Source organism: Lolium rigidum, chromosome 7, assembly GCF_022539505.1.
Source record: "Lolium rigidum isolate FL_2022 chromosome 7, APGP_CSIRO_Lrig_0.1, whole genome shotgun sequence".
Taxonomy (NCBI): domain Eukaryota; kingdom Viridiplantae; phylum Streptophyta; class Magnoliopsida; order Poales; family Poaceae; genus Lolium; species Lolium rigidum.
Window position 1 is genome coordinate 290323817 of NC_061514.1, and position 27279 is coordinate 290351095.

The 27279-nt window shown below is 43.2% G+C and overlaps 2 protein-coding genes and 1 pseudogene across 3 annotated transcripts; 2 read left to right on the forward strand and 1 right to left on the reverse strand.

Moving 5' to 3' along the window:
- The first annotated feature begins 13341 nt into the window (after positions 1 to 13341).
- Positions 13342 to 18628, forward strand: LOC124678432 (probable E3 ubiquitin-protein ligase BAH1-like 1). 2 transcript variants are annotated; one of them, XM_047214326.1, is made up of 6 exons: positions 13342 to 13552; positions 16947 to 17191; positions 17586 to 17837; positions 17940 to 18077; positions 18154 to 18212; positions 18324 to 18628. In XM_047214326.1, exons 1-6 carry the CDS (start codon positions 13357 to 13359, stop codon positions 18427 to 18429), a joined length of 996 nt encoding a protein of 331 aa, XP_047070282.1. In that variant the 5' UTR covers positions 13342 to 13356; the 3' UTR covers positions 18430 to 18628. The 2 variants fall into 2 exon arrangements, with proteins under 2 accessions (XP_047070282.1, XP_047070281.1); XM_047214325.1 differs by lacking the exon at positions 13342 to 13552 and adding an exon at positions 15066 to 15608.
- Positions 18629 to 19318: 690 nt separating this feature from the next.
- On the forward strand, positions 19319 to 22352 carry LOC124669809 (annotated as a pseudogene).
- A 717-nt stretch (positions 22353 to 23069) lies between these two features.
- Positions 23070 to 26916, reverse strand: LOC124672974 (putative ubiquitin-like-specific protease 1B). Its single transcript, XM_047209119.1, has 9 exons — positions 26275 to 26916; positions 25770 to 25849; positions 25581 to 25674; positions 25283 to 25381; positions 24778 to 24870; positions 24561 to 24680; positions 23911 to 24011; positions 23607 to 23679; positions 23070 to 23397 (listed from the first exon to the last, which is right to left on the reverse strand). Exons 1-9 carry the CDS (start codon positions 26914 to 26916, stop codon positions 23335 to 23337), a joined length of 1365 nt encoding a protein of 454 aa, XP_047065075.1. The 3' UTR covers positions 23070 to 23334.
- Positions 26917 to 27279: the final 363 nt, after the last annotated feature.

Here is a 27279-nt window from a genome sequence, read left to right on the forward strand (position 1 = left end):
TACCTTTAGCTGTCGCGAAAGTACCCATTCGACATACAACATATGAACCTTTTTTCGAGCAAGGTATCCTCATGCACTATCAAGAGGAACGTTTTTTTCCTCTCAAATAGTATCCGGGTTTGTGCTTAGCAAGTTGAAACCTTCTTCCTACAAGGTATCCTCGTGAGTCATCCAAAAGCGAGTCATCCAAGTTGCATCCATTGCCTATACTTAAATTTGTATCGGTCATTCGCCATTGTATCCTCGCGCCTCATCTAGAGTAACTTTTATCAGCCATTTTTATAGCCACATGTCGCGCTAGTAACCATATGGTATGCAATGTATCCTCGCCCACACACCGAGTCATGAAACTAGTCGTTCGATATGTACCCGAATGCTTAGCTTGCTGTCAAAAGTATCCTCACATACTATCAAAATGATCCTATCCAAAGTACTATTCCTCGTGCACGTGGTATCATCACGCGTCATCTATAATAACCACTTATGTCCATTCGTATCTTTGCATGCAACAAAAGTAATCGAAACCCTACACAATAACAAGGTGATCCGGCGTTTGACACATGGTAACACTTTGGTTGCTAGTGACCATTCGATACGAATGCCCCGGATGCTATCCTTGCTGTCAAGGTATCCTCGCATACTCTGAAAACGATCCCATCCGAGGTACTATCGCCCACTGATCCTAGTCGTTCGATATGCATGACCCGGATGCTTACCTTGATGTCAAAGGTATCCTCGTACACTATCAAAACGATCCTATCCCAAGTACTATTCATCGTGCACGTGGTATCGTCACGGGTCATCTATAGTAACCACTTTTGTCCATTCGTATCTTTGCATGCAACAAAAGTAACCGAAATTCTACGCAATAACAAGTTGATCTGACGTTTGACACATAGTAACACTTTGATTGTTGGTAACCATTCGATATGAATGCCCCGGATGCTATCCTTGCTGTCAAGGTATCTTCGCACACTCTAAAAACCATCCTATCCGAGGTACTATCGCACATCGATCAAGCCACGAAAGTAGGGTATACATGACCCGGATGCTTTCCTTACACGCAAGGTATCCTTGTACAATGTCAAAGGGATCCTATAAGACGGACAATTGCGTCCGTTGACTATACTTAAATTTGTATCGATCATTCGCCATTATATCCTCGTGCCTCACCTAGAGTAACTTATATCGTCCATTTTTACAGCCACATGTCGCGCTAGTAACCATTCGGTATGCAAGGTATCCTTGCCCACCGACCGAGTCACGAAAGTAGTCATTTGATAGGCATGAATCGGATGGTTACCTTGTTGTCAAAGGTATCCTCGCACACTATCAAAACGATCCTATCCGAAGTACTATTCCTCGTGCATGTGGTATTGTCGTGGGTCATCTATAGTAACCACTTTTGTCCATTCGTATCTTTGTATGCAATAAAAGTAACCGAAACCCTATGCAATATAACAAGGTGATCCGACGTTTGACACATAGTAACACTTCGGTTGCTAGTGACCATTCGATATGAATGCCCTGGATGCTATCCTTGCTGTCAAGGTATCCTCGCACACTCTGAAAACGACCCTATCCGAGATACTATCACCCACCGATCAAGCCATGAAAGTAGGGTATATATGACCTAGATGCTTTCCTTGCGCGCAGGTTATCCTCGCACCATGTCAAAGGGATCCTATAAGACGGACATTTGCGTCTGTTGCCTATACTTAAATTTGTATCGGTCATTCGCCATTATATCCTCGTGCCTCACCTAGAGTAACTTATATCGGCCATTTCTATAGCCACATGTCGCGCTAGTAACCATTCGGTATGCAATGTATCCTCGCCCACCGACCGAGTCACGAAAGTAGCCGTTCGATATGCATGAATCAGATGGTTACCTTGTTGTCAAAGGTATCCTCGCACACTATCAAAACGATCCTATCCGAAGTACTATTCCTTGTGTATGTGGTATCGTCATGGGTCATCTATAGTAACCACTTCTGTCCATTCGTATCTTTGTATGCAACAAAAGTAACCAAAACCCTACGCAATAACAAGGTGATCCGACGTTTGACACATAGTAACACTTCGGTTGCTAGTAACCATTCGATATGAATGCCCTGGCTGATATCCTTGTTGTCAAGGTATCCTCGCACACTCTAAAAACGACCCTGTCCGAGGTACTATCACCCACCGATCAAGCCACGGAAATAGGGTATACATGGGCCGGATGCTTTCCTTGCGCGCATGGTATCCTCTCACAATGTCAAAGGGATCCTATAAGACGGACAGTTGCGTCCGTTGCCTATACTTAAATTTGTATCGGTCATTCACCATTGTATCGTCGTGCCTCACCTAGAGTAACTTTTATCGGCCATTTCTACAGCCACATCCCCGCACACCGACCGAGTCACGAAAGTAGTCGTTCGATATGGATGACCTAAATGCTTTCCTTGTTGTCAAAGGTATCCTCGCACACTATTAAAACGATCCTATACGAAGTATTATTCCTCGTGCACGTGGTAATAGTCACAGGTCATCTATATTAACCGCTTCTGTCCATTCGTATCTTTGCATGCAACAAAAGTAACCGAAACCCTATGCAATAGGTGATTCGACGTTTGACACATAGTAACACTTCGTTTTCTAGTAACTATTCAATATGAATTCCCTGGATGCTATCCCTGCTGTCACGGTATCCTCGCACACTCTGGAAATGATCATATCCGAAGTACTATCACTTGTGCACGTGGTATCGTCACGGGTCATCTAAAAGTAACCACTTTGGTCCATTCGTATCTTTGCGTGTAGCGAAGGTAACGGGTCCTCCTCACGTGTCCCCTGCAAAATAATGGCATGTCATCCTACTACGACGGCATGGTATCCTCACGTAACATTTGAATTAACATTTGAGGATACACACACTCAGCGATCATATCAAAGAATCCCCCGATCTCAGCAAAAATGTATCCTCACTCACTATGAAAATCATCTGGCGCGTGGTATCCTCACGCACTATCAAATTGTTCTTCTTCGAAAAGCCGTTTGGAGGTTGTATCTTTCGTTCGGCATTGTATCCGCACGCATCTTCTAATATAACCTTCGGTTTGCAAGCTATCCTCGCCCACCGATCAAGCCACGGAAGTAGGGTATACATGACCCGGATGCTTTCCTTGCACGTAGTGTATCCTTGTACAATGTCAAAGGGATCCTATAAGACGAACAGTTGCGTCTGTCGCCTATACTTAAATTTGTATCGGTCATTCACCATTGTATCCTCCCGCCTCACCTAGAGTAACTTTTATCGGCCATTTCTATAGCCACATGTCGCGCTAGTAACCATACTGTATGCAATGTATCCTCGCCCATCGTCTGAGTCATGAAAGTAGTTGTTCGATATGCATGACCGAGTCAAAGGTATCCTCACACATTATCAAAACGATCCTATGTGAAGTACTATTTCTCGTGCACGTGGTATCGTCACGGGTCATCTATAATAACCATTCCTGTCCATTCGTATCTTTGCATGCAACAAAAGTAACCGAAACCCTACGCAATAACAAGGTGATCCGACATTTGACACATAGTAACACTTTGGTTGCTAGTAACCATTCGATACGAATGCCCCGGATGCTATCCTTGCTATCACGGTATCCTCGCATACTCTGAAAACGATCCCATCCGAGGTACTATCGCCCACCGATCCTAGCCGTTCGATATGCATGACCTGCATGCTTACCTTGATGTCAAAGGTATCCTCGTGCACTATCAAAATGATCCTATCTGAACTACTATTCCTCGTGCACGTGGTATCGTCACAGGTCATCTATAGTAACCACTTTTGTCCATTCGTATCTTTGCATGCAACAAAAGTAACCGAAATTCTACGCAATAACAAATTGATCTGACGTTTGACACATAGTAACACTTTGATTGTTGGTAACCATTCGATATGAATGCCCCGGATGCTATCCTTGTTGTCAAGGTATCTTCGCACACTCTAAAAACCATCCTATCCGAGGTACTATCGCACATCGATCAAGCCACGAAAGTAGGGTATACATGACCCGGATGCTTTCCTTACACGCAAGGTATCCTTGTACAATGTCAAAGGGATCCTATAAGACAGACAATTGCGTCCGTTGACTATACTTAAATTTGTATCGATCATTCGCCATTATATCCTCGTGCCTCACCTAGAGTAACTTATATCGTCCATTTTTACAGCCACATGTCGCGCTAGTAACCATTCGGTATGCAAGGTATCCTTGCCCACCGACCGAGTCACGAAAGTAGTCATTTGATAGGCATGAATCGGATGGTTACCTTGTTGTCAAAGGTATCCTCGCACACTATCAAAACGATCCTATCCGAAGTACTATTCCTCGTGCATGTGGTATTGTCATGGGTCATCTATAGTAACCACTTTTGTCCATTCGTATCTTTGTATGCAATAAAAGTAACCGAAACCCTATGCAATATAACAAGGTGATCCGACGTTTGACACATAGTAACACTTCGGTTGCTAGTGACCATTCGATATGAATGCCCTGGATGCTATCCATGCTGTCAAGGTATCCTCGCACACTCTGAAAACGACCCTATCCGAGATACTATCACCCACCGATCAAGCCATGAAAGTAGGGTATATATGACCTAGATGCTTTCCTTGCGCGCAGGTTATCCTCGCACCATGTCAAAGGGATCCTATAAGACGGACATTTGCGTCTGTTGCCTATACTTAAATTTGTATCGGTCATTCGCCATTATATCCTCGTGCCTCACCTAGAGTAACTTATATCGGCCATTTCTATAGCCACATGTCGCGCTAGTAACCATTCGGTATGCAATGTATCCTCGCCCACCGACCGAGTCACGAAAGTAGCCGTTCGATATGCATGAATCAGATGGTTACCTTGTTGTCAAAGGTATCCTCGCACACTATCAAAACGATCCTATCCGAAGTACTATTCCTCGTGTATGTGGTATCGTCATGGGTCATCTATAGTAACCACTTCTGTCCATTCGTATCTTTGTATGCAACAAAAGTAACCAAAACCCTACGCAATAACAAGGTGATCCGACGTTTGACACATAGTAACACTTCGGTTGCTAGTAACCATTCGATATGAATGCCCTGGCTGATATCCTTGTTGTCAAGGTATCCTCGCACACTCTAAAAACGACCCTGTCCGAGGTACTATCACCCACCGATCAAGCCACGGAAATAGGGTATACATGGCCCGGATGCTTTCCTTGCGCGCATGGTATCCTCTCACAATGTCAAAGGGATCCTATAAGACGGACAGTTGCGTCCGTTGCCTATACTTAAATTTGTATCGGTCATTCACCATTGTATCGTCGTGCCTCACCTAGAGTAACTTTTATCGGCCATTTCTACAGCCACATCCCCGCACACCGACCGAGTCACGAAAGTAGTCGTTCGATATGGATGACCTGAATGCTTTCCTTGTTGTCAAAGGTATCCTCGCACACTATTAAAACGATCCTATCCGAAGTATTATTCCTCGTGCACGTGGTAATAGTCACAGGTCATCTATATTAACCGCTTCTGTCCATTCGTATCTTTGCATGCAACAAAAGTAACCGAAACCCTATGCAATAGGTGATTCGACGTTTGACACATAGTAACACTTCGTTTTCTAGTAACCATTCAATATGAATGCCCTGGATGCTATTCTTGCTGTCACGGTATCCTCGCACACTCTGGAAATGATCATATCCGAAGTACTATCACTTGTGCACGTGGTATCGTCACGGGTCATCTAAAAGTAACCACTTTGGTCCATTCGTATCTTTGCGTGTAGCGAAGGTAACGGGTCCTCCTCACGTGTCCCCTGCAAAATAATGGCATATCATCCTACTACGACGGCATGGTATCCTCACGTAACATTTGAATTAACATTTGAGGATACACACACTCAGCGATCATATCAAAGAATCCCCGATCTCAGCAAAAATGTATCCTCACTCACTATGAAAATCATCCGCGCGTGGTATCCTCACGCACTATCAAATTGTTCCTCTTCGAAAAGCCGTTTGGAGGTTGTATCTTTCGTTCGGCATTGTATCCGCACGCATCTTCTAATATAACCTTCGGTTCGCAAGCTATCCTCGCCCACCGATCAAGCCACGAAAGTAGGGTATACATGACCCGGATGCTTTCCTTGCACGTAGGGTATCCTTGTACAATGTCAAAGGGATCCTATAAGACGAACAGCTTGCGTCCGTCGCCTATACTTAAATTTGTATCGGTCATTCACCATTGTATCCTCGCGCCTCACCTAGAGTAACTTTTATCGGCCATTTCTATAACCACATGTCGCGCTAGTAACCATACGGTATGCAATGTATCCTCGCCCATCGTCCGAGTCATGAAAGTAGTTGTTCGATATGCATGACCGAGTCAAAGGTATCCTCGCACATTATCAAAACGATCCTATCTGAAGTACTATTTCTCGTGCACGTGGTATCGTCACGGGTCATCTATAATAACCATTCCTGTCCATTCGTATCTTTGCATGCAACAAAAGTAACCGAAACCCTACGCAATAACAAGGTGATCCGACATTTGACACATAGTAACACTTTGGTTGCTAGTAACCATTCGATACGAATGCCCCGGATGCTATCCTTGCTGTCAAGGTATCCTCGCATACTCTGAAAACGATCCCATCCGAGGTACTATCGCCCACCGATCCTAGCCGTTCGATATGCATGACCTGCATGCTTACCTTGATGTCAAAAGTATACTCGTACACTATCAAAACGATACTATTTGAAGTACTATTCCTCGTGCACGTGGTATCGTCACAGGTCATCTATAGTAACCACTTTTGTCCATTCGTATCTTTGCATGCAACAAAAGTAACCGAAATTCTACGCAATAACAAGGCGATCTGACGTTTGACACATAGTAACACTTTGATTGTTGGTAACCATTCGATATGAATGCCCCGGATGTTATCCTTGCTGTCAAGGTATCTTCGCACTCTAAAAACCATCCTATCCGAGGTACTATCGCACATCGATCAAGCCACGAAAGTAGGGTATACATAACCCGGATGCTTTCCTTACGCGCAAGGTATCCTTGTACAATGTCAAAGGGATCCTATAAGACGAGACAATTGCGTCCGTTGACTATACTTAAATTTGTATCGGTCATTCGCCATTGTATCCCTCCTTACGCGCAAGGTATCCTTGTACAATGTCAAAGGGATCCTATAAGACGGACAATTGCGTCCGTTGACTATACTTAAATTTGTATCGGTCATTCGCCATTGTATCCTTGCGCCTCACCTAGAGTAACTTTTATCGGCCATTTCTACAGCCACATGTCGCGCTAGTAACCATTCGGTATGCAATGTATCCTCACCCACCGACCGAGTCACGAAAGTAGCCGTTCAATATGCATGACCCGTATCTTATTACAAACCAATCTCCCATGAGTAAATATTGTAATAATCAAATGCTTCATGCAGCGAATCAAACTCCATCCCTAACTCGGTTCAATTAAAGCATCGGATATCCTGTCCCTGCATCGCCTCATAGCCTTCTCTAGTGCACTCTTCCTTCCTGAACTTGCGGGCCTGAAATCGGGGATTTCTCCGAACCCGTATAATTATTGGAAGAAGAATCAGGCCAGCAACTGAAAACCGATTAAGTAGTTAACGGAAATGTATTTTGGTGAAAACAAAGCTGTCCTTCGGCTAACATGCCAGTTACATTTCTTGGCCAGGGCCTGGCATGTGCAATGTTAGAATATAAGTTAGGTCAACAAAGTAGCTACTAATATATTGCCTAACTTAATCATGATCATTGATATTGGGGATATGACATATTCACATAGTGCTAGGACAAATCTAAAAAATATTTCTGCTCATGAGAAAAGGGGACTCTTGCATTCCAACTATTGTCTGATGTGTTCTGTTCTACACCATTTGCAATGCAAGAAACAAGCATTTGAAACCACATAGAATGCACACAACCTGAATTTGTATAGGTGGCAACTTTTATCGGCTAGCGGTACATACGACTTCCGGCGCGTGGTATCCTCACTCACTATGAAAATCATCTGGCGCGTGGTATCCTCACGCACTATCAAATTGTTCCTCTTCGAAAAGCCGTTTGGAGGTTGTATCTTTCGTTCGGCATTGTATCCGCACGCATCTTCTAATATAACCTTCGGTTCGCAAGCTATCCTCGCCCACCGATCAAGCCACGAAAGTAGGGTATACATGACCCGGATGCTTTCCTTGCACGTAGGGTATCCTTGTACAATGTCAAAGGGATCCTATAAGACGAACAGTTGCGTCCGTCGCCTATACTTAAATTTGTATCGGTCATTCACCATTGTATCCTCGCGCCTCACCTAGAGTAACTTTTATCGGCCATTTCTATAACCACATGTCGCGCTAGTAACCATACAGTATGCAATGTATCCTCGCCCATCGTCCGAGTCATGAAAGTAGTTGTTCGATATGCATGACCGAGTCAAAGGTATCCTCGCACATTATCAAAACGATCCTATCTGAAGTACTATTTCTCGTGCACGTGGTATCGTCACGGGTCATCTATAATAATCATTCCTGTCCATTCGTATCTTTGCATGCAACAAAAGTAACCGAAACCCTACGCAATAACAAGGTGATCTGACATTTGACACATAGTAACACTTTGGTTGCTAGTAACCATTCGATACGAATGCCCCGGATGCTATCCTTGCTGTCAAGGTATCCTCGCATACTCTGAAAACGATCCCATCCGAGGTACTATCGCCCACCGATCCTAGCCGTTCGATATGCATGACCTGCATGCTTACCTTGATGTCAAAAGTATCCTCGTACACTATCAAAACGATCCTATTTGAAGTACTATTCCTCGTGCACGTGGTATCGTCACAGGTCATCTATAGTAACCACTTTTGTCCATTCGTATCTTTGCATGCAACAAAAGTAACCGAAATTCTACGCAATAACAAGGCGATCTGACGTTTGACACATAGTAACACTTTGATTGTTGGTAACCATTCGATATGAATGCCCCGGATGTTATCCTTGCTGTCAAGGTATCTTCGCACTCTAAAAACCATCCTATCCGAGGTACTATCGCACATCGATCAAGCCACGAAAGTAGGGTATACATAACCCGGATGCTTTCCTTACGCGCAAGGTATCCTTGTACAATATCAAAGGGATCCTATAAGACAGACAATTGCGTCCGTTGACTATACTTAAATTTGTATCGGTCATTCGCCATTGTATCCCTCCTTACGCGCAAGGTATCCTTGTACAATGTCAAAGGGATCCTATAAGACAGACAATTGCGTCCGTTGACTATACTTAAATTTGTATCGGTCATTCGCCATTGTATCCTTGCGCCTCACCTAGAGTAACTTTTATCGGCCATTTCTACAGCCACATGTCGCGCTAGTAACCATTCGGTATGCAATGTATCCTCACCCACCGACCGAGTCACGAAAGTAGCCGTTCAATATGCATGACCCGTATCTTATTACAAACCAATCTCCCATGAGTAAATATTGTAATAATCAAATGCTTCATGCAGCGAATCAAACTCCATCCCTAACTCTGGTTCAATTAAAGCATCAGATATCCTGTCCCTGCATCGCCTCATAGCCTTCTCTAGTGCACTCTTCCTTCCTGAACTTGCGGGCCTGAAATCGGGGATTTCTCCGAACCTGTATAATTATTGGAAGAAGAATCAGGCCAGCAGCTGAAAACTGATTAAGTAGTTAACGGGAAATGTATTTTGGTGAAAACAAAGCTGTCCTTCGGCTAACATGCCAGTTACATTTCTTGGCCAGGGCCTGGCATGTGCAATGTTAGAATATAAGTTAGGTCAACAAAGTAGCTACTAATATATTGCCTAACTTAATCATGATCATTGATATTGGGGATATGACATATTCACATAGTGCTAGGACAAATCTAAAAAATATTTCTGCTCATGAGAAAAGGGGACTCTTGCATTCCAACTATTGTCTGATGTGTTCTGTTCTACACCATTTGCAATGCAAGAAACAAGCATTTGAAACCACATAGAATGCACACAACCTGAATTTGTATAGGTGGCAACTTTTATCGGCTAGCGGTACATACGACTTCCGGCAACAACACTGTTTAACCTAATCAATTAATCGTCGACATACTAACCGAAACATTATTCCAGCAAAAATGCCAGGTACATTTCTTGGTAAGGAGACTGGGCAAGTGCTATGTTAGACTATCAGTTAGCTCAACAGATGTAGACAATCATTTTTTGCCTAACTTCATCATGATCATAAAAAAACTGGATACATGCCATATTCAGATAGTACCAAGACAAGCGATCAACCTTGATTTGATTACCAAACGGATGCTCCTAAATTCTCACTATTGTCGTTGGTGTTCTGTTCTAGACTATTTGTAAAACACAAAATTCAGATGTAGAAAACAACACATAAAATGCCCCACACCCTGAATTTGTATAGATGGCAACTTTTATCAGTTAGCGCATCAGGTAACTTGCTGCTACAGCATTTCCTATCTTAATGAATGACTTGGCAAATACACCCAAACATTTTATCAGCCAAAAAGGTTGTCTGATGATAGTATCTGCATCTAGACACATGTATCTTATAAAGCGGGAGTAAAGCATGTTCATATTACCTAATACCTACGGTCAGGGATTGTGGGGAACCTAATATAATCCAGTTTTGAATTTCGTACGCCACAACTTTAAAATACGACAGCTCCAATAAGTCAAAAAGACAAGCTACACACTGAAAGAATTTCGTTAATAGTATCCCATTGATACAGCAATGATTCTTGGGTGTCACAACTCATCGGCGGCTGAATTAGCAGACCACATAAGGCAGTTAGACAGCAAATCAATAGCCTCGATTCTAAGATCTTTGCAAAACAAAAATAAAAAATAAACACTAACACTAACAAGATCAACAAGACAAAATCCCAAATACATTATAATGTGCATAACTACTTTCGTAAAAAGATGTGCAAAAACTCAGCTTCGATGCACCACTGTGGGATACAACCTGAATTTCGTCCACATATTGTATCAGATCATCTCTACGAAGGGCGAAATGAGATAACTGAACTGGTTTGGTTTTGTAGGTCCCATAATTCCTACTAGCTGTAAACTGTACGAAGTGAGCAAACTAGACTATTTGGATGAAGGACAATAGTGCAAATATGAATATATGATTTATGACCTGTTTTTTGAACCTTTCCAAGAAGACTGTTAAACTCACAATAAGAATAATAGTCCACTAAGACAAGATTCCAAATATCATGTCCATGCATCAAAAAGTATCTAAACTAACTTCATTCTGCATAGACAGTTCAAGAATACCAACATGTATTTCTTGCCAAAGAAGATCACAGGAAGCAGAACCATCTAAATTACTCTAATAATACCAAGAAGTACAACTCATGTACAAATCAAGAAAACAAGTGTTACGTGCATAAATGATCTTCTACATACTACTGTAAGATAGAGCCTGAATTTTGTTGACACAAGTAATAATAGGCTAACATTACTCAGATATCACCAAATTCTCTGTCAGGTTGAAAGAGAGATCGACTCCACTGGTTTAGCTTTTCTAGTTCCAAAATTTATAAGAGGTTCAGAATGTTTACTAGTACAAAAATACTACCAAATGGATAAACTGGATTATCTCAATGAAGGCATTAATACGCAACCGACATTGCAATGTTGACTGCAAACATGTACTTTATATATAACCACTTAGCTTCAGACGATCTATTAGTGTCTGTACACAGACTAGCAATTCACAAGGCAGATATAAAAATATACCGGTTGTTTCCATTCAAAGATTATCAGTTATCTGCAATACTGATGTAGTTTCAGGCATTGGGCAAAGTATCTGCACGCATTGGTGCAGAGTCCTACATCAGTTTATGCTGCCCAGGAATACAATACTGACAACAAACAAAACCAATGAAATATATGACGATTCGTGCGTATGCAACTTCTATTTAGCATCCAAATATATTAACTTCTTATAGCTCGTATCAACTAAGCCTATCGGATAACTATATCATAAATTATACAGCTACAAGAAGTAAAAATGGCTCGAATCGAAAAGCAGTAATGACGCAAAACTTTCGGGCGACTGACCTCTGCTTTCAGGTGCGCTCTGATGGAGGGGACTCGGTTGAGGTCGGCATATGTGAATCAGCAGGCAATGGTGATTCATTCTGCAACTCTGGCGATGACCCCCACCATTGTGCTGAAGGGGGCGACTCGATGGCATCGCGTATTTGCTCGTTGCTGCAGACTCCGTCCTCCCCGAATCCGGCGTGCAATGGAACAGACACTCGCTCGCTGGAGTCAGAACTCAAGCTTGACGGAGAAGTGCGGGCGCTTGTCTCGGAAGAATGAAGCGGAAAGCTCGGTAACCAATCAGCCGTAAGATTGATTCCTGGCCCTCACAATCTGGTATAAAATTGGACAAAATCAAACAGGAGGGGTGCCAAAAGACGAGCGGGGAGAGGGGATGGGGCGGGATTTGAGGTCTAACCTGATGAGCATGTCGGTGAATCCCTCCTATACTCCGCTAATCATCATGTATTAGCGCCCCCGTCCGGCTCGAATCGTCCCTCTCCAAGATCCCTTCCAGATGCGACGAACGCCGGACTGAGGAGGATAGAGGAAAGGGATGGGTAGGTTGGAGATTCAAATTTGAAAGGGGATGGTGGGGGTAGCGGATGGGGGGGGGGGGGTCCGGGCAGCTCCATCCCGTTGCCGTGCAAGCTTGCAGAGACGAAGGACGGCGAGGACGCAATGTATCCGCCGACGCGCTGTGCTTCGTCACGCGCGTATTGCTATGAACCCTAGGCGTATCAGTCCGGCGGTAGGGGTCAACCGCCCGTCCGCGTGGGCCCGGTTGCGCGAATCTCCAGCAAACGGGTCGGTCTGGATTAGGTGCTGGCGCCATAAGGTCCTGACGTTTGATTTACCGGTCATGGAGCCACCATTTGGCTTCTTCTTCTTTCGTCCATCGCCTCGGCTTATATATGCCGTCCGTTGCCACAGCAAAACGGCTCTGTTTCTCGGTGTGTTGCTAATCCTCCTCTTCTTCCTCCTCCCTCCCTCTTCACGTGAACGAAACGCCGCAAGAAAGCTCACACGATTCTTTCTCCCTGCACTTAGTTTCCGTGAGTGAGTCCCTTTCCTTGGCTGGGTTCCTTCCCGTGCTTGATCCCCGTGCTGGAACCGAGAACAAAGCTAGCTTGCCTCATCTTTGCTCATTTTCGCTTTGGTGGTCTTGCCGCCGGTGGAATCAGCCGGCCGGCCATGAAGTTCACGAAGAAGTACGAGACGTACATGCGGGGGATCAGGGTGGAGGAGGAGCTCCCCGGCGTGGGGCTCAAGCGCCTCAAGAAGATGCTCAAGAAATGCCGCTCCAACCTCAGCTCGCACCACCAAACGGTCTCCTCCTCCTCGGCCGACGCTGCCGGCAGTGGCAGCCAGTGCGCCGGCCATTGCTCAGGTAAAAACCACGGCCATGTTGGCCTCATTTTGTTTGGATAGGAGGTGGTACTATTTTTGTACTAGCGTTGTTAGTTTGTGATTTGCTTCCACTCAAAATAATCCACTATTTTTTGTGTGATTTGCTTGTGTCAATTTTGACATGCACTTCGGAGCCTCCTGCTTTCTTGGATTTTTCCTTGTGTTTCCATTTTTTTTTTCTGAATAAGAGACCCTAGTGGATTCCCCCCTCTGGCAAAATGACAAACCTAGAAGAGAATTAGAATCGGTCTTTGTCAATGTCAATATTCTTGCATTTTACTTGCTCCAAGTAACCATCAGCTTTGACAAATTCTGATTCGCAAAAAAAAAACTTTGACAAATTCTGCATGGAACTTGTGAGGCCTAGCTACACCGTGGTTTTGGTATTCTACAAGGTAGTCCTTGCTGGGAAAATCCACCTGTATATTTTATTTTACCAGGTCCACTCTGCGAAATTTCTTTAGCTAACAGTGCCCATCCATGATAACTTCTCACAGATAGATACATAGTCAAAGCCACCATTAACGTGGGGATTCATATATAGTTTATAAAAGAAAATAACTTTTGTTGGGATTCATTCTGTCAAAGGAAATAAGACTAATGTGGGTATTCATGGTTTGCTCATGGAGATTCCCCTAGAAATTAGAGAAATGGATAGTTTTTCACCAACAGTCTCAGTTTTTCTGTTAACATTTGCTCTAGCGGAAACGTAGGATATGCACCGATCAAGAAACTAAGACTCAAGCATCAAGTAGTTGACAAAGCTGCATGCTTGCATATTCTACTATCAGTTCAGAAACACAAATACCTTTCTTCAAAACAAAAAAACAAAAAAAAACAGGCACACATACAAAAACCAACTGGGAGAGGAGCCCCTCAGTTGAATAAAACTAGACAAAGTGTGGGAGGAACCACTATGGTATTTGATTAAGAGAGCCGTGAGGTTCGAACTCAGGCTAGCCAGTAAGCCCCCAACTCTTTCTCTCCACTAGAACTCAGGCTAGAGCAGCGAGAGACGCTCCGATCTTGCCTGCACGCACGCTCCGATCTTGGCATCTGATGGAGATGGAGCCAGCAGAAGTACAGAAGTAGCATACAAACACAACACTTGCATGAACCGACAGTTTAACTGAATTAGGCGATCGGTTAACTAACACGTCACTCAATCAGTAGCACATTAATTCCACGTTCCACACACGGTATGGCTGCTGATCGATCTACACGTCGCGGTCGTGGCCCTCCAGCACTGCACGCACTCCAACTCCAACACTGGGAAACGGAGAATCGCACCCTATCCTGATGAGCAATATCCTCATCGAGTCATCGATCGGCATGCATCGTGAGACGGCGGAAAAGACAGGGAAAATTGGAAAAACGACGCGAACCAAAACGACCGCGACCGCACGCAGGGAACACCCCGTCGTCTCGTCATGGAACCATTTGGCTTATACGGAGTACTTTCCCCTCTCGTCACCCGTCGGCCATCGCCTAGGTTATATATGCCCGCCCGTTTGCCATCGCAAAAAGGCTCTGGTTCTCGATGTGTTGCTAATAATCTTCTTCTTCTTCCTCCTCCCTCTCTCTCAATTCACGTGAGCGAAACGCCGCAGGTTCACACGATTCTTGCACCCCTCACTTTGTTTCCGTCCGAGAGCACGTGACTCTCCTCCTTTTACTTCGCTCCTTTTCGTGCATGATCCATCCAACGCTGCCCATTTCTTCCTCAACCTGCCCAAATTTGGGAACCCACTGGAAAATCCGAGCTAGCTTGCCTCTATTCTGCCTTGGTGATCTTGCCGCGCGGCGGAATTAGCCAGCCGGCCGGCCGGCCATGAAGTTCACCAAGAAGTACGAGACGTACATGCGGGGAATCAGGATGGAGGAGGAGCTCCCCGGCGTGGGGCTCAAGCGCCTCAAGAAGATGCTCAAGAAATGCCGCTCCGAGCTCGCCTCGCACCACCAAACGGCATCTTCCGCCACCGCCGCCACCACCACCGACGCTCCCGGCGGTGTCCGCTGCGCCGGCCATTGCTCAGGTAAAAACCACCCCACCATTTCGGTTTCTTTTCTTCATTTCATTGTGCCAATTTTGGCCCGCACTTCAGAGCCTACTGCTCCATCTGGAATCTTTCCCAGAGTTCTCTTTTCCCGTCTTTCTGAATAAGGTTAGCTAGTGGATTCTTCCTATGAAAAAAACAAACCTTGCTTCGGGCTCTGATCAGCTTGACAAATTCTGCATGCAACTATGCAAACCTGTGCGGCCTTGCTATCTGGAATTATTTCCCGGTTTTCTTTCTATTTGTAAATAAGGTCGCTAGTGTGGATTCCTCCTCTGGCAAAATGACAAAACTAGGAGAGAATTAGAACCGGTCGCTGTCAGCGCAAATATATTTTGCATTTTACTTTCTTCAGTTTGTGACCAGCTTGACAAATTCTGGATGGAATCTGTACGTTCTAGCTACAGCCGTGGCTTTGGTATTTTCTACAAGTCCACATGTACATGTTACCAGCCCCACCTGTTTTATTTCAATTAGCTCGTTCAAGGTTTTTTTCAGCTAACGGCGCTAATCCATGATAACTTTTCAGGGATAGATACATGCAAAGAATCAAACGAACCAATGTAGGGATTCATTGTTCGCTCAGGGAGATCCCCTCGAATTTAGAAAATACATATTTTTCACAATCTGGTTCAAATTTTCTCTTAACGTTTGCTCTAGCAAAAAAAACATCGGTTGTGCATAGATCGAGAGATTAAGGCTCAGCCATATCGTTTTAGTTGACAAAGCTGCATGCTGGCATGTTCTACTGTCAACTAAAAACACAAGACCAACTAGGAGAGGAGCCCCCGAGTCATTCAATTAAGGTGTCATAGACTCGATTATATGCCTGTAAAATAAAACAGAGTAGTAGTTGAATTCCGCACACAGATCGGCATGGAGGCGGCACTGTGCTACCATTACAGGTCCAATAACCTGCTATCAGTTCAAACTGACTACTTATATACTGCTTACTTCACATCTCTAGGCACAGCAAATTAAAAATGTCCGTGTTAGTAAAATCCCTTAATCAATTCTATAACTAGGGGAACCAACCAGTATATAGTCAACTGTGATGTGCTCATAGGTTTAGCAAGGAGCTTGCTGTGATTGGTGCAACTGTGCCTCACACTCCAACTTCTGTTCTATAATAAGAACCAGAAGTTGCCTGCTTCGATTTTGGGGCAATTGTTTTTGTAAAGACTGCAAAGTGACAACAAAGGGAACCATGGAGTCATGGACGGCTCAGATGGCATTGTGAATACTCTAGTTCAAGTGGTGTATATATTACCTTTCATGGTTGGTTATTAGTTGACAAATTATTGACAAAATGTGCAGTATGTGATGGGAGTTTCTTTCCATCCCTTCTCGACGAGATGTCAGCCGTTGTTGGCTGCTTCAACGAGAAGGCCAAGAAGCTTCTTGAACTACACTTGGCATCAGGTTTCAAGAAATATGCCATGTGGTTCACCAACAGATGTCACAAGGGCCATGGGCAATTGATACAGCAGGGCAAAGACTTGGTTACATATGCCATTATAAACGCTGTGGCAATGAGGAAAATTCTAAAGAAGTATGACAAGGTATGACCTTACACTCAAATAGTCTTGCCTTTTCTTTTGAAGTAAAAAACACAAATATTTAAGTGCTCGATACAGTATTGACAAAAAGAAAGAAACGATATGCTCCTGCATTAAAGGGGAAAAGCATATATTGTTAATTTAAAGCATTCTAGGCTTAAGTAGGCAAATTTCAGAAGCCCTAGACGTCAATGCATATAGGAATCCCACGGACTATAATCAAGAAGGTATGATGGTATGTTTGATTGTTTGAACTGTATTATCATATTTCTAGGTAGTTTATTAACCAGAAACGAGAATAAAGCTATTGAATGTTAAGTGGCTTTGCATTTCAGATAATAATAGTTGGATATCAGGGAGTAATTAAAAAGAATGACCAGAAGCATCTACTTTGCAGATACATTATTCGAAGCAAGGGCAGGAGTTCAAAGCTCAAGCCCAAAGCCTGCACATTGAGATACTTCAGTCCCCATGGCTGTCTGAGCTTATGGCTTTCTACATGAACCTGAGAAGGAGCAAGAAGAACGAGGCTGGGATGGAGCTCTTTCGTGACTGTACGCTCACATTTGACAATGACCAGCCTACGCTTTCATGCAACCTCTTTGACTCTATGCGCGTTGACATTAGCTTGACGTGTTCAATTTGCTTGGTTAGTTTGCACTTCTGACATCTAAGCCAAGCTCTATTTACCCTTGCAAATTTTCTTACTCAGCGCACCAATATAAACTAGGTAATTTCTTAATTTTTGCAGGACACAATGTTTGACCCCGTCTCTCTCTCTTGTGGCCACATATTTTGCTACTTGTGCTGTTGTTCTGCTGCATCGGTAACGATTGTTGATGGGCTGAAGTCTGCACATCACAAATCAAAGTGCCCTTTGTGCCGACAGGTATAAATAATTCCATCACAATTCAGTGCACAGATGTTTGTGGATGACTAACCGACGACCTAATTTCCAATATCAGGCTGGGGTCTTTCCTAATTCTGTACACTTGGATGAGCTGAACATGTTACTAAGCTATAGGTATGCGAACACCCTAACTGTTCAGAGAACAGAGATATGAAGAAAAAAAAGTACACTTTTCTTTCTCTTGTGATTGGTTTATTAGAGTTGAATTGTTGAACTATTCGACAGTTGCCCAGAGTACTGGGAGAAGAGAATGCAGCTGGAGCGAGTTGAGCGTGTTCGCCTGGCGAAGGAGCATTGGGAGTCCCAATGCAGAGCATTTTTGGGCATCTGATGGAACTTGTAGTCTAATGGTAGAAATGGGATTTCCCATCATTGTTGGTTTTGATCTATCCTGCTGAAATGAATTGATTTGTAAATGCGTGGTCACTTAAATAGGAGTAAAATTATGGTGACCAACCGAATATACTTGTAAATATATTTATATTTAACCCAGCCTATTTGGTTGGTTTGGGTTTGCCATTTTTCACCAACGATCTACGTCTGCTATCCGGAGGAGAGGCACCTCCTCTAACTTGTAGATGGTCTCCGATGTTATTCAAGGGAGCATCTTGCATGTTTCCACCAGTTCTATCTTGCATCTTTCATGAACTTGAGCATGAACATACCACAATCACATCTATTACAAAGAGGTTCAGCGTCAAACAAATCCATGTCTACTCATTGCTGAAGTACAACACAGAATTTCAGGTAGATAATAATCGGGTGTTGAAACTGCCCTTCTAGCTGTAACCGATGAAAAACATTTGACATTGTTAACTAGGGTAGATTTATTGTAAATCGATATCTTGCGTGATCGACACAGTCAAATTATATGTTGTTTACCCGTGCTCGTCAACTTGCGCTGCTGTTTTAATTTCTTATATCAGCGTAGCATGCTGAGGTGCCAGCGCGTTGCCGGCCATGACCACATTACACACCTGATTCGGCTGAATTTAGGCAAGGAAATCGGGAAGGTACAAGCATCCACGGCACCATCTATCATACCATTGCATTGTACACGAGACAGACCTCCTCATGACCTCATCTGCTATTCTGAATTTATTAACATCGGAGAAAACTTCTTATCTGATGTACAGTATAAGAACCAAGCTAGCTTGGCTCATTTCTGCTTTGGTGACCTTGCCACCGGTGGAATCAGCCGGCCGGCCGGCCGGCCGGCAATGAAGTTCACGAAGAAGTACGAGACGTACATGAGGGGGATCAGGGTGGAGGAGGAGCTCCCCGGCGTGGGGCTCAAACGCCTCAAGAAATGCTCAAAAAATCCCACCACGAAACGGCAGCCTCCTCCTCGGCCGCCGGCAGCGTCCGGTGCGCCGGCCACTGCTCAGGTAAAAACCACGGCCATATCGGCTTCATTTTGTCACTATTTTTGTGGTGGCGTACGTTGTAAGTTTGTTATTTGCTTCCACTATAAATAATCCACCAAAAAATGGTTTGTGATTTGCTTCTGCCAGCTTTGGCTCGCACTTTGGAGCCTCCTGCTTTCTCGGATCTTTCCCGGTGTATCCATTTTTTTTTTCTGAATAAGAGGCCCTTAGTGGATTCACCCCTCTGGCAAAATGACAAACCTCGAAGAGAATTAGAATCGGTCGTTGTCAGTGTCAATATTCTTGCATTTTACTTGCTCCAAGTTACCATCATCTTGACAAATTCCGCATGCAACGCGTGTGCGGCCTAGCTACACCGTGGTTTTGGGATTCTACAGGTGATCCTTGCTGGCAAAATCCACCTGTATATTTTACCAGGCCCACTTGCCTTTTCTTCAGCTATGATAACTTCTCGCAGATAGATACATACATAGAGTCAAAGCCATTAACGACGTGGGGATTGATATATAGTTTATAAAATAAAATAACTTATGTTGGGATTCATTCTGTCAAAGGAAAAAAAGACTAATGTGGGTATTCATGGTTTGCTCACGCAGATGCCCCTAGAATTTAGAGAAATAGTTTTTCACCACCAGTTTCAGTTTTTCTGTTAACATTTGCTCTAGCGGAAACATAGGTTGTGCACCGATCAAGAAAGACTCTAGCATTCACAAAGCTGCACACATGCATGCAAAGACCAACTCGGAGAGGAGCCCCTCAGTTGAATAAAACTAGACAAACAGTGGGAGGAACCACTGCGGTACCTGATTAAGAGAGCGGTGGGTTTGCACTCGGGCTAGCCAGTAAGCCCCAAGTCTCTCTCTTCACTAGAATAAGGTGTGATATATTTGGTTCTACCCGTAAAATAAACCAGAGTGGTTAAATTTTGCCCACAGATCGACATGGAGGCAGCACGGCGCTACAACTACAGGGCCAAACCTACTATTAGTTCAAAGTGAATACACCTAGAGATGGCTTCAGCAATAAACTATAGAGTGCTATTTTACATATCTAGGCACAGCTAACAAATTAAAAATGTTCATGTTGATAAGAGTCAAAGTACTGAACGTGGTGACACCTATTAGTAAAGTCGCTTAAACAACTCTATAACTAAGGGAACCAACCAGTATAGAGTCAAATGCGCTATGTTAATAGGTTTGACAAGGAGCTTACTGCGATTGGTGCCTCTGTGCCTTTCACTCCAAATCTCTATTCTACTTTGGGGCTTTTTTTTCCGTAAAGACTGCAAAGTGCCGACAAAAGGAAGAATAATCCATGGACGGTTCGACTGGCATTGAGAGTACTCTAGTTCAAGTGGTGTTTATATTACCTTTCATGGTTGGAAACTTGACAATGTATTAACAAATATGCAGTATGTGATGGGAGTTTCTTCCCATCCCTACTCGGTGAGATGGCAGCCGTCGTTGGCTGCTTCAACGAGAAGGCCAAGAAGCTTCTTTAACTACACTTGGCGTCAGGTTTCAAGAAATACGCCATGTGGTTCACCAACAGGTGTCACAAGAGCCATGGGAAACTGATACAGCAAGGCAAAGACTTGGTTACATATGCAGTCATAAACGCTGTGGCGATGAGGAAAATTCTAAAGAAGTACGACAAGGTATGGCCATAGACTTAGATGGGCCTGCTTTTTCTTTAAAAGTGAAATATATTAACATTTAAGATCTTCATAGAATAATAACAAAAGGAAAGGGAAAAAACTATACTCCTGCATTAGAGGGGAAAAGCATATATGTTTAATGCATTATATAGGCTTAAACAGGCAAATTTCAGTGAAGTCTGCCAATGCATATAGGAATAACATGGACTATACTCAAAAGGGTATGATGGTATACTTGAACTGCATTATCATATTTCTATTGAGTACATTAACCAGCAATGGGAATAAACTATCGAATTTGTAACTGCCATTGCAATTCAGATAATAGAAGTTGATTATAAGTAAGTAATTTAAAACAATGAGAACTACCTTTTGCAGATACATTATTCGAAGCAAGGGCAGGAGTTCAAAGCTCAAGCCCAGAGCCTGCACATTGAGATACTTCAGTCCCCATGGTTGCCTGAGTTAATGGCTTTCTACATGAACCTGAGAAGGAGCAAGAACAATGAGGCTGCAATGGAGCTCTTTGGTGACTGTTTGCTCACATTTGACGATGACCAGCCTACGCTCTCATGCAACCTCTTTGACTCTATGCGCGTTGATATTAGCTTGACATGTTCAATTTGCTTGGTCAGTTTGCACTTCTGACATCTAAGCCAAGATCTATTTACCCTTGCAAATTCTCTTACTCAGTACACCACATAAACTAGGTAATTTCTTTATTTTTGCAGGACACAATGTATGATCCAGTCTCTCTCTCCTGTGGACACATATTTTGCTACTTGTGCTGCTGTTCTGCCGCATCGGTGACAATTGTTGATGGGCTTAAGTCTGCAGATCATAGATCAAAGTGCCCTTTGTGCCGACAGGTATAAATACGTCCATCTGTTCTGTAGATCGTATGTGGGTGACTTGCTGACTGACATAATTTCCAATTTCAGGCTGGGGTGTTTCCTAATGCTATACACTTGGATGAGCTGAACATGTTACTAAGCTATAGGTAAGTGTACACCCTAACTAGCTCTCAGTGAGCAGAGGTATGACAGAAGAAAGGAACAATTTCTGTTTCTTCTGATTAGTTTATTAGCATTGAATTGTTGAACTATCGACAGTTGTCCAGAGTACTGGGAGAAGAGAATGCAGATGGAGCGTGTTCGCTTGGCTAAGGAGCATTGGGAGTCCCAATGCAGAGCATTCTTGGGCATCTGATGGAACTTATACTATTGATAAAAATGGGATTTCCCGTCGTTGTTGGTCAGATCTCGCTTTGTCACAACTCCTTGAGCAATAAAGTTAGATCTATCCTGCTGAAATGAATTGGTTTGTAAATGGGAGATCACTTTTGTGCACCTTGATGTAAAATGGGGGTAAATTTGTAGTGATTATCTAGATAGAATTGCAAATATATTTATATTCAACCTGGCCTATTTATCTAGATCGTCCTTTTCTGACTGACAGGATTATCTAGGTCTTCCATTTATTTATTTAGTTATTTATTGTACAGTCACTAAACAGCTAATACTGCCAGAAGCATAGCCTATTTCTATTCCAAATAGGAAGTTTCTACTAATTTTTTTTTATTCGTAAATTAGTAAGTGGATTCACCTACTCTTATTATAATAAAAAGAACATTTCAGAATGCAAAATATGAAAGTTTTATCTTGATCATTTATCAACCCTTTTATGTGCATCATGCTGTAGGGATAACATATCGATGTTAGTTTTCTCTAGTACACCATTTGTGGATGTTGAAATAACGATCAAGACGAACATTGTAACCGCAGAACATCATTATCTGCTTAAATTTTCACAAAAGTACAAGCAGTATTTAGATAATGGAATAAGGTTATAAGAGGAATAATTCATGCCGGCCTTATACTGTCTTGAGTTCCAGATTACAATTGCTGATACATGGTATTGGGGGAGCAGAGCACTCTACCTCTAAACAAGTCTTATTATCTTCCCTATACATCTCTTCTCCATCCTTCCTATTTTATCAAAATCAGATCCTAGATGAATATGAATTAGAGATTTTACAAAACTGTGGTGGCATGGTGATATACTCTTAGAGCTTAATCACCACGACTCTAGTTGACAGCAGAGATACTTCCTCGCATCTTTTCCAGCGGAATGCAAGAAGAATACCTGACATGGTAAAATGTCTAGATGTTGATCATAAAGGGCCCATTCCTTACTCAGCTTTTAATCTCAGGATCTCCTTTGCTGTACGCTTCCTAAAATATTCCATGTCTTCCTGCAAAGAGTAATTGATTACCCAAATCAAACTACATAGTACCAGGTAGAAGTTAATGCCCACTATATATGGGTGTGCGATAGAGATGAAGCCTCATGTCAGCATGTTGGGCCTGATCTAGGAGCTCGCAGACATTCAAGCACCTCTAAAGAGACACCAGTCAAGCATATTTACTAAGTTGAAAGTCAGAAGGCGTCTATTATACCCACCTGACTAAAAGATGGACTGACACCTCGGCTGTGGAAATCGATGAACTTGAGCATGAACATACCGCAATCCCATCTATTACAAAACAAGTTCAGTGTCAAACAAATCCATATCTACTCGCTGCGGAAGCACAACTGAGATTTTCAGCTAGAGAATAATCCGGTGATGAAAATACAGCCATGCACTGAGTGCCTGAGCGGTGATAATTAGCACTTCGTATGAGTTGTTTGCCACAACCAAAAGAAAACTCTTATTCCTCAAGTCACAGCTGAATTTAAACCTTTAGGCAGTGGAAAGAAAGTTTACCCATTATGTTGCATACAAAGAGGAACTGATACATCCTGCCAAGAACTAACGTCTAACTCTATGTTACTCTTGTCCTTCACTTCATCCATAATATATGTAGCCTGACAGAAACAGAAAAACATAACTCCACTTTAACAAATATTGAAATAATTAGCAATATAAAAAACAACAATTGCAACCCATGGATATATTTTAAATTGATAAGTAATAATGTTAATTTTCTGCTCAGTATGTTTAACATGCAGACATCTCAAATGATGAAAGATAAAAGATAACGCTGAAGAACATAGGTTTATAAGATACACTAAAATCATGAAATTAACACATTATCTTTATATACATCGCACAGCTAATCCTGTGAATGACACACATACATAATTCATACCATAATAGTGCACTTTTTACTACTATACTAGCTAGTTCTGCCATCCAAATGGGCAAATCAAATTATGCGTACCACATGATTTGAGACGGTCACCTCAAGTTTTATGCATAATCACTGGACTGTTCAGGAACCATTTTCTCACAAGTCATAAGACAAGTAACCGGAGGCTATATTTATACCTCTTGGCTCCCTAAAATAGTACTTGTAGTCTAAGACATCATCTAAGCGGATGGTAATTTATTTCTAAGACATCGGTTAAGCCTACCAGTATTCTCAGTACATCAAAGTCCATGACACCAAAAGAATCAAGATATTCATAAGTTTTTTCCTTCATGTTAATAACTGCCAAGCACCAATGTAAATCTCTGTGAATTGGAATAAATATCTGCACACGAAATTCTGACTGTAAGTTGATCATGAGAAATGAACATGTAAAAGAGAAAATATTAGTAACAACAGAAGTGGGTCCATTAGCAACTTACTTTATCACAGTCCATTAGCGCATAACCCAACTTGTTGAGGGTTGTCCATCTTCTGACAGATTCATAGTCATAACCAGTTTTTCCACCAGCAAGCTGAACAAGAATTCAGAAAGTCGTGAAGTGTTCACTGTTCAGTGCAAGCTTCATGTTAAAGATCATGACAGGAGATCTAACAATAAAGGTTATTAACACATAGTCAAATAGCAAGGGGATCTGACAAGTGAAAATTAGAATGGAATGTTGACCCTTATTGGAAGAAGAAGAACAGCATACAACATTTATATATAGAATAACAAGTACCACAAATGCATTGTAATTCAACAAAGGTCATAAAATTACGTAACCATGAGGTATGGATAAACAGATCAACGAGACTAGCCATGTAGCTAAGGTGGATATCAAGCCAACACTGGATACCCTTATCATAGAACTTTGTTCGGCAGAAAGACAGGAAGGCTACCACATCAGCAAAGTACTAGAAAGCAAAGAATGCAGATCAGCTAACCTTCTTATAGAAGAATGTGTTAAAGAAGTGGCATTTTAAAAATCTTGTGGGTTCTCTTTTTGCCCTCTCCTTTAACAATTCTAGGTAAAAATTGATGACCTGAAAGGGGTAAAAATAGGATACAAGATTAAGCCTTCGAACATAAAAAAAAAGAGGTGTACCCAGTGCTGAAAGCTCCCTCACATTGTGGGGTCTGGGGAAGGGTATTTCTTCAGTTCATAAAAAAGGTAACATCATTTAAGCATATTCTCAGTACGTTTTTCCTTAATGAAACAATTTCTTCAGTTTGGATATTCACCTCGTCGTTTAACCAACCACGAGGCCTCAAGCACCATAGTTTCTCTCTGGTAATCTCGATATTTGAAGACTCATGCAGTACTAATCTTTCTTTACTGCAAACAGAAGAGGAATAATGCTTAATTGTGCTAACAAGATAAGAGCAGAAGTATTGAATAAAATTCACTAAGCATGATTGCCAAGTGTGTACCTGTGACCACTACCATACAAATAGTAGTGTACTAAACTTTCTTCTTCGTTTGTGAGAGCTGTAAATAATTCAGGCAGATCCTGAAAATGACAAGTACAAACTATGTGAGTTATATGTGAAAAGCTGTTGAAAAAAGTCACAACGGACAGGTTAATCGACAATGCACTAATTGATCCATTTAACATAGCTAGAGTACAAAAGCAGAGCTAACCCTTTGAACATCTTTTTTCTTTGAGGAACCCAAAAGCATTCAACTTTGATACGTAGTTGCTATAATCATAGCATCGAACAAAAAAATAGCCATCGAAAGAAAATTTCTACTAATTATATGGGTGAATTCACTCTGGCTAACAAGTTCACAAACAGCTATTTGAAGAGCTACTTCTACGAGTCATCACAGTAAACGCCATTAAGGCGAACGTAGGTGCATTAACCATTTCACCATAGCGAACCATGTTAATTTCTTCTTCTTATGCCATGACCCATGAGATTGAAATGGTGTTACCTCTTTGGGCTTATAGCTGGGCACCTCCTCCGATCTAATGTTGGTCCAATCGCCAATACCCCTCCTGGCCGCATCAGCCTTGTCCGCTTGAACCTGATTGGCACTGAGATCTCCCACCTCCCGCAACCCCTCGACAGCTTTCTTGTATACCCTCGAGGCCCGCGAGAAGGTGCAGCCCATGATGTCTATCAAGGAGAAGGAGGCCTTCCGGCGGCGGCAAGAGGCCGATGCGCCGCCCGCGAGGACGTAACGGAGGGCGAATGGGCCGAGGGCGAGGAATTGGCGGAGGTCGACAACACGGCTTCTGCGGCGGCGGGGACAGGGGGCGGGGTGACTGGCGCCGCCGGTGCGGCGCTTGCGGGGGCGGTGGGGCGCGGTGGTGAGGGCGAAGCGGAGGCTGAAGGGACGGACGGCGAGGAAGTGGCTGGGGGCGGGAAGGCGGGGGCAGGGGCCGGGGTGACTGCGGCGCTTGCGGGGGCGGTGGGGCGCGGCGGTGAGGGCGAAGCGGAGGCTGAAGGGACCGTCGGCGAGCAAGTGACTGGGGAGGGGAAGGCGGCGGCGGGAAGTCGGGGAGTTGGTCCGGTGAGCGCCGCCGATGGGCCGCTTGCCGCCGCAGCGGTGGCCTGCGGGTGCACGGGGCATAGGATGTTCTCGCGGGGGAGCAAGGAATCCTAGCTAGGGCGGCGGAGGCCCGGCGGCGGTACAGCTGGGGTTTGGGGAGGCAGGCGGGCAGGCGGCGCCACCGGATTTGAAATTGGGAACACGATCCGGCGGCGAGATCCCCTAGCCGGCACCAATTCGATGTCGGATGGTAAATTGACGACCGATTTGTTCTTTCTTTTTCGAAAACGGCCGAAATATGGGAGACGACCAAATTATCGATGTGTTTCATATGGTTTAGACGAGACAGCCTTTTTTAGGGTTAGACTACATCAAGTTAGTTTGCACTGAATGTTAATGTTCACTACTTCACTTACATAAAAAATAAAATATTTTGACAAGAGT